The sequence below is a fragment of the Plectropomus leopardus genome, chromosome 18 (assembly GCF_026936395.1).
Source record: "Plectropomus leopardus strain MGB_pleo_1.0 chromosome 18, ASM2693639v1, whole genome shotgun sequence".
In the NCBI taxonomy this organism is placed as follows: Eukaryota; Metazoa; Chordata; class Actinopteri; order Perciformes; family Serranidae; genus Plectropomus; species Plectropomus leopardus.
The window spans coordinates 15,389,382-15,397,362 of NC_142193.1; the positions used below are offsets into that span (position 1 = coordinate 15,389,382).

The window sequence follows — 7,981 nt, forward strand, 5'->3', positions numbered from 1 at the left end:
CACACACACACACACACACCTTAGTGCACCTGTTCAGTGTTAATCATTTGCAGTGTCTACGTAGTTTTATATAGCTGAAACTGTGAGTAGAAGCAGTGCAGACTGACATCAGTGTTATCTGGAAGAGAACAACTTGGAGAGGTAAGACCTCATTCTGCTCAGTAAATGTTTCTACATCACTTTCTGATTTACTTTTGAAAAAGCTAATTATCTGACTGATTACTATTATCTGACTTTGAATTCAACCTTTAAAATCATTTAGATTGGACATATTACATAATCAGTTAGTGTTTCCTATATGAATTTAAGATTACAATTAGTCAGGACAAAACTTAAGACTTCAGTAGTTGCTGTTTAGAGTTGAGTTGTATTGTAGCTCCCAGGTGACGTAATGGTTGGTTGCTACCTGTTCGACCACATACTTCATCACATATTTTACTTAGCTGCTTCCGTTCTGTGGTAATACACCTGTCCTCGATCACAAAGAAATTCTTTTTAACTCCAGGGTCTGTGACAGAGACATTAGGAAGACATTGTGGAAAAAAATATTCACAGGGCGAGACTTTATTGTGGGGATTGTTTGCAGGTGAAATGAATGTTACTTCAGCAGATAAAGTAAAAATAATCACATGTCCTGTTCTTTGTCTATCATTGCATAATAAGAGAGGAGTGCCACTCTGTCCAAGAACATGACATCTTATTTGTCCTTAGACTCTGAGTGATGCATATCTGAGCTAAAATATTTCAGTGTATAAGCTCCTTTTTCAAGCAGTAAGTGGAAATCACTTGATGATGCATTTACGTTACTTTGTATTTATAATATATTATTATAGTCTTAGTTTTAAAACATTGCATGTAACAATGTGTTCTCATACACAGTTTTGGAAAGTGATGGTTTACTCGAGAATTGCACTTAAGTACAACTTTGAGGTGCTTGTACTTACTTGAGTGTTTACATTGTCTGTGTCTTTATACTCCTGCTCCACATATCAGAGAGAAATATTGCAGTTTTTACCTCACTGCATTCACAGTATGTATAACAGATATAATTATGAGTTACTTTACAAAATTGTAAATAAAAAACACATGATAAGCCTATAAAAGAAAATGTGCTTTAGATGATTTAATGAGGCTTTCTGACCTTTTTTGGCCCGTGACCCTTTTGGCTAAGACAAAACCAAACAAACCAAAAATCTCTGTCTCAGTTGTATTCCTAACTCTGTATAAAGCAGTTAAAACTAGCACAACCTTAATCAGCTACAAGAATGTCCTACTTACACATGGATGCATCAGTTATGACAAAGTTATGAGGACAATTGTACCGCAGAACCAGCACTTTAACTTTTGTTACTAGAGTAAATTTTGTAGTGCTGCTTTTGTCTGCATCACTTTATTAACCATTTGAGCACAACATGCAAGACAAACAAGAGCAAGCTTGTTTGTTAAGAGATAAACAACAACAACAAAAAAACCAATGGTAAAGAGCCTCCTTATATACTTTGTTGGTAATGTCAAAATGTCATTTTCAGACTATGGCCTCTACAATTAGCCTCCTCCCCGAGAAGCATTTCTTGTGCCCTCTTTGCCAAGATATCTTCACCAGTCCAGTGACCATCCCATGTGGACACAGCTTCTGCTTGTCCTGTCTCTCCCAATACTGGACACGACACCAGTCCAAATACTGCCCCCACTGTAGGAGGCTGTTTGCTGACAGGCCAGACCTCAGTGTAAACCGCATTCTGGCAGACGTCTCAGACAACTACAGGGAGGCTCGACCATCAAAACCACCTGACGAGGATATGGTACTTTAATGCGTTTTTTAGCAATTCAGTCACAAGTGATCTGATAAGTATTGTATTTAATATATTTGTGTATTTCACTTGTACAGGTTATAGATGTTGAACAAATGATTCAGGAAAGGCTGCAGAAGATAGAAAGGTTAAAATATTCTCTCGAACTCCAAAAGGTGAGTTGAAAACATCATTTAAACCAGTGTAAGTGTATTACTGAATGATGACACATGATGACGTCCAATCAGACCTCCTACCTCAGAGAGGTGCGAGAGAGCCAGAGGGTCTTCTCTGCCCTCGTTCATGCTATGGAGAAGAGTCACAAAGCAGTCGTTGACGCAATTGAGTCGAGACAGAGAGAGGAGGAGAAGAGAGTGCAAACGCTGGTGAAAGAGATCGAACAGGAGATCAGAGAGCTGAGGAAGGAGACCAGTGAACCTGATCCTCAGATTCCTGTCAGCAGTGATCAGAGTGACGATATGAAGCAAGTTACTGTGGTAAGCACCTTTACCTTGATAAGACTGTCTAATGATAACCGCTAATGGCTACTATTAGTGAAAACTTTGTCCATATCATGCAGAGCATTGTTCCCACAATGTGCCACTCTGAGATGAAAGACTGGTCCAAGGTTACCGTAGAAACTGACCCTTGCATTGGGGTCACCAGACGAGCACTGGGGGATATAATGGAAAAGATAAAGGTCGAAGTCAACAGGCTCTCCAAATCTGGTGAGTAATACAATTTTTATTTGGTTTATTAAATGAGCATTCTACAATACATTTAATGACGTTTCTTTCCCCCGTGGCTTTTCTTTGACAGAACTAAAAAGAATAGAGAAGTACACAGGTAAGGCTTTGTATACACATATAAAAATATAGGGACCTTACACAAATTATTAGAGGAAGAGGTCCGAATAAAACATTGATAATGCAATTTTAAAAACTGCAATATCAACCCAATCGCCAGAAAAAAATGTTGCCATTGTTTCTGCTATGACATATGTTACATTTGTATTTTATTATGTAGTGGATACATTGAAACATTCTTCACATTGCAGCAGCACTGTATGATTAGAATTAGGCACAAAATTTGTTAGTTATTCTCAGGAAAAGATCATGTTTTAACTTAAAATACCTGCCCTTTGAGATGCAACTCAAAGATATCTTGTTGCACTAACCAGCAGGAGATGCAGCAATGCCTCGGTTAAAAAAAATGACCCCTTTTGCGGCACTGTCAAAATCGGTTAATCAGCAAAGAGTTGCTAAAACATTTGGTGGCTTAAGAACCAAATGAAACATAGCAATGACTCCCTAAAACTGTGATGTTAAAAACTTTTTTTTTTGCTATTTTTCGTTGTATTAACAATCGTCTACAGCTTGACATGCATCTTGCCTAGGTGTCACGCCATCCACCTTATGATTACGAAGTTAGCTCACATAGTACATCACATTAGAAAGGCTCACATGACATTTATGTAATGTATAGATGTAACATAATCATGGTTTGCAGAAACATATAATAACATATAAACATTTTCTTTTGGCAAATGGGCTGGAAATACAATGTCCATGCTGTGTGACTCATTCCTGACCTTTCTCCTCCCTCTCTCTTAGTGGATGTCAATCTTAGCGCAAAGACAGCCCACCCCTTCCTCTCTGTCTCAGATGACAGAAAACAGGTGAGACACACAGACAAACTTCAGGAGGTACCAGACAACCCCAAGCGGTTTGACCGTGTGGTGAATGTGCTGGCCAAAGAGAGCCTCAGCAGTGGGAGGTGCCACTGGGAGGTGGAGGTCGGGGAGAAGATCGAGTGGACTCTGGGTGTCGCAAGACAGTCCGTAAACAGGAAGGGCAAGTTCACTGTCTGCCCTGCAAATGGTTTCTGGACTTTAAGCTTGAAGGCTGGAGGCCAGTTCATTGCCAACACCTCTCCTGTCATGCCGCTGGCTCTGGAGCAGAAACCCAGAAAGGTGGGTGTGTTTTTGGACTACACAGAAGGCCGCGTGTCTTTCTTCTGCGCAGAATCTGGAGTCCACATTCACACCTTTACAGATAAATTTACTGACAGGCTTCATCCGTTCTTCAGTCCCGGTCGCCTGCATGGTGGCAAAAACGATGCACCCCTAATCATCTCTTCAAGCTTCTGCAGCATCTAAACATCATGCTTAATATTTTTATATTTTTTAATCTCCAGTGTAGATACAGCTTTTTCTTCATTGTGAAAAAATGTCAAATTTATTTATCTGAAATCCATGTAAAGAGCTTAAATGAGCCACATTTTGCCTGTCAGAGCAGTGAACAAGAGGTTGCCTAAGGACTGACTCCCTACACTTGAAAAACTTCAATGAAACCCATAAACAGATTGAAAAGGAATGAGAAGAAAAAAGGAGACTCTCATAAGTGAATAAGTGAGTTAAACTCAAAAAAGCAGAGAAAAGGGGTTGCTGAGTTGGATGGATGCGAGGGGCTGCAGGGTTGGGACAGAGGTTGACAAGGAGCAGGGAGGGAGGGCACAGTGAAAACAGCAGGGCATTGTGCTTGTACACCAGGCACTGGGAGACACACTCAAACACATTCACTCATTCACACACCGACACGGTCGGGCACACAAGCGCATGCTTCTGCCCACTGCCGCACAGACTTGCGCTGGCATCTCGGAGGGCAGCCCCATCTCCAGTCTAGTCCTGGATGTCAGAGCTGATCAACCCCATTCAATTCACCTGACCTTGGAGATAGAGCCTCCTCTGATCTGCAGCCTTCCTGTGGACTGAACAGAATATCTCAGGGCTGTCATTCACAACGCCAGGAATCCCAACTAATCTATGCAAGCAGAGGACCAGTGACTGTCACCTGTGGACCAAGGGGAGCAACGAGAGTCCAAAATACTCCATTTTGAGGTAAATATCATTTACAAAATAGCCTAATAGTGACGAAAAAGATTTGTGTTAAGTGGTTTGATGTTTCCAGGAATTCTGCTATTATATGTTTATCTGTATCACAATTTAATATCCATATTTAAGTAGTTTCAGTGTTGGAAGCAGCTGTATGGATCGCTCTTACTTTATTGCAATAATTTCCTAAAACAGTATTCTAGTATGCAGAGACAGTAGTTGTACCAAATATAATGTACATGTCCCTAAAGTGGGGTCTGGGGTCCTCAGAGGTCTTTATAAATTTGTGCACAAATTCTGTAATAGTGGGAGAATGTAGGCCTGTCACAATGACTATTCTGGTTTCGAGGGTTCATACAATCCATTGTTGTCTGCCCACTTACAAAACAGACATTTATTCATATCAAATCTAATGAAAATCATCTCTGATTGGGATCTACTGGATACATGTTTGTCTAAAAGAGATCAGATTGGTGAAATGTATCACTTTGACATTTTCCCATCCATCACTCTCACAAAACAACCCCTGGATTGAAGGTGCAGGGAGGGTTTAATTCACAGAAATGTGGATACTGAGAGCTGTGACAAGAAGATGACATAGGTCCTCCTGGCCCACTCCACAAGCCTTCATGAAAGATGCTTGTGTTCAGAGTCTCCTCATGTTTTTCTGAGATAATCCACTCACCAGGCAAGGCGTAGCTCGACACCCACAGCTGTGTCAAAGACGGCTATTCTCTGTGGTGGTGACTGGAATCCACTAAACATGGGCCTCACAGCCTTTTTCCAAATATTTATGATAAATATATGCTCCATCTGTTCATACTTGGCTAATCTAATACACATCATTATAAGTAGTAAGACGCTGGGAATATTTTTTGTTTTATATGTTAGCTTGCAGCACTACTTGTATGATGAATCAAAAATGAATTAAATTAGCCCTTTTATTGGTCATCTTCTGAATTTCAGGATACCTGTCCTTGTCTGACCCAAGCTGAACTCAACGACATCATCACCTGAGACTGAGGATCCTGCAGTGGAGCGCAAAATTTCCACTACTGTAGACTGTCACATTTCTTTTATGGGACTATAAGTGGTCCCTCTGCAGCAAACAGAGACTGAAATTAAACAAAGACAAATACATCTGATTCTAACAACACTTTTCACCATGGCTACCACTGGCATGCAGTTGCTGGGCTTGATCATGTCCATAGTGGGGTGGGTTGGTGGGGCGATAGTGTGTGCCATCCCCCTGTGGAGGGTCACTGCTTTCATCGGTAACAACATAGTGACGGCTCAGATTATTTGGGAAGGCCTTTGGATGAATTGCATTGTTCAAAGCACCGGTCAGATCCAGTGTAAGGTGTATGACAGCTTGCTGGCTCTGCCCAGCGACATGCAGGCTGCCCGAGGCCTCACCGTCTTCTCCATCCTGATGTGCGGCTTGGCTCTGGCTCTGGGGGTCCTTGGAGTCAAGTGCACCAAGTGCATCGGTGTAAACAGCGTCAAAGCCCGTATCGCTCGAATCTCTGGTGCTCTTTTTGCCATCGCAGGGTTTCTCTACCTTGTGCCCGTCTGCTGGACTGCCCACTCCATCATTAGGGATTTCTATGATCCACACGTGGCGGCTCCACACAAGCGTGAGCTCGGCCCTGCCCTATACATCGGCTGGGGGGCATCAGCCTTGCTCCTCATCGGGGGATCTCTGCTCTATGCCGGGTCGAGTCCACCTGGCATCCCAGGCTCTCCCACCTTCAGCAGTGGAGAAAGCAGTCCTCGCAGGGCACCTGCCACACAGGTCAAAGGTTATGTTTAAGTTTCCAAAATGTCTGAATGCCTTCAAGTCCCACAAATACACCCCAAACCCGATTCTTCTCCTTCTGATTTTGCTCCTTGTAATTATTTTATATTTAATGTTATTCCAGTTAGCTTTTTTCTCTGAAAAGCTGGAGGAGGTTGTTTGGGGAAAATTGAACTCATCTTATGATTTCATACCTGATATCCTTCAATAACCTTGTTCTCTGTCTGTCAGTGTAAAATACAATAAAAGTCTTGGTCCTCCAAATCCTCTACTGAGGGATATAATGTGTGTTCACATTTTTATAATAACAGATCCAAAATCTTCTAAGTACATGTGTTTGAGAGAAGTGGTAAAGAAGCCTATCGTAGTTAAAATTAGAAAATCTTTGTTTTGCTCCTTTATGGTAACACTACTAGGGGTTCTGCGGAGGGGAGAACAATAGAACAATGGGGATGTGTGTACATTGCTTGTGGTACCATATTGTTGAGAAGAGTGTGTGTGTGTGTGTGTGTGTGTGTGTGTGTATGTGTGTGTGTGTGTGTGTGTGTTCCTCCTATCTGCCATCTCCTCTTTGCTGTCTCTGCTACTCTGTACCAGGGACAAAGAAAAACACTTTTTTACAACATAAGAATTCAGGTATTCCCTTAATTACAATGACTACAACAAAACAGGCTCTCTTAACACAAGTGATCTTAAAGCACCTCTTCTACGATTATGAAATCTGATAATAAGATGATAACAGAATGTACAAGTTTGTAATGCATGTGTGTGTTTGTCATTCTGTCAGTGTCCCTCTGTGTAAGCCTGCAATGTGGGATGTTATGAGCCACAGTGGAAAAAGAATAATCTTTATTCATGAGACATTGTTCAGATCGCGCAGATTCTGTGCTCCTTTACTTTCAAGCAAATAATCATTCCCAGAGGGCTTCAAAAACATTTTCAGTGAATTAAAACCATCAGAGCCCCAGAGTACACTATTAGTGTGGATGATTAATCATATTGGGGATATGGTGTTTACATGAGCAAAGAGAAATCAGGTTTTTCATATTCCATGTATAGTCCTCAGTTTCTTTTAGATTACTACAGACAGCATATTTCTCATAAACTGAATACAGTGTTTTTATGCTCAAACACAAACGGGACACTCCAAAAACCTGATCACAATTGGGTTATTTATGTCCATGTTAACATGCTCAATGACTTCCAAGCTAAATTATCTCGACTGCATAGAACATAAACCCTGGTGTTTGCTCTCTATCTGCTGTAAACGGTAACATGTTTTTCTTCTGTCCGTAACAGCAGAGGACAGAGAAACACAATGCCACTTTATGGAGCATTACAGCACCACAATGACAATGGGTACTAGTGTTCCAAGTGCCAGGTAGTGACTCATACATGACCTAAGTGGGCCTATACCAATGCTGGTAGAGTGATTACAGTAAGGCAGACTGCACTGTTTTACTGTACAATTGTACAAACAGGGAAAACGTAGCGTGGGAC

The 7,981-nt window shown here is 41.4% G+C and overlaps 2 protein-coding genes across 2 annotated transcripts; both read left to right on the forward strand.

Moving 5' to 3' along the window:
• Position 1: 1 nt before the first annotated feature.
• btr02 (bloodthirsty-related gene family, member 2) lies at positions 2-4,592 on the forward strand. Its single transcript, XM_042504648.2, has 7 exons — positions 2-141; positions 1,530-1,802; positions 1,889-1,966; positions 2,039-2,287; positions 2,371-2,518; positions 2,610-2,636; positions 3,404-4,592. Exons 2-7 carry the CDS (start codon positions 1,533-1,535, stop codon positions 3,946-3,948), a joined length of 1,317 nt encoding a protein of 438 aa, XP_042360582.2. The 5' UTR covers positions 2-141; positions 1,530-1,532; the 3' UTR covers positions 3,949-4,592.
• Positions 4,357-6,752, forward strand: cldnk (claudin k). Its single transcript, XM_088090922.1, has 2 exons — positions 4,357-4,689; positions 5,650-6,752. Exon 2 carries the CDS (start codon positions 5,849-5,851, stop codon positions 6,494-6,496), a length of 648 nt encoding a protein of 215 aa, XP_087947048.1. The 5' UTR covers positions 4,357-4,689; positions 5,650-5,848; the 3' UTR covers positions 6,497-6,752.
• Positions 6,753-7,981: the final 1,229 nt, after the last annotated feature.

Excerpts from the sequence above, each read along its gene's own strand:
- cldnk (XM_088090922.1), top strand. The coding sequence starts at position 5,849 with ATGGCTACCACTGGCATGCAGTTGCTGGGCTTGATCATGTCCATAGTG.
- btr02 (XM_042504648.2), top strand. The coding sequence starts at position 1,533 with ATGGCCTCTACAATTAGCCTCCTCCCCGAGAAGCATTTCTTGTGCCCT. Across the intron at positions 1,967-2,038 it reads ATTCTCTCGAACTCCAAAAG|ACCTCCTACCTCAGAGAGGT; the intron begins GTGAGTTGAAAA and ends ACGTCCAATCAG. Across the intron at positions 2,288-2,370 it reads ATATGAAGCAAGTTACTGTG|AGCATTGTTCCCACAATGTG; the intron begins GTAAGCACCTTT and ends CATATCATGCAG.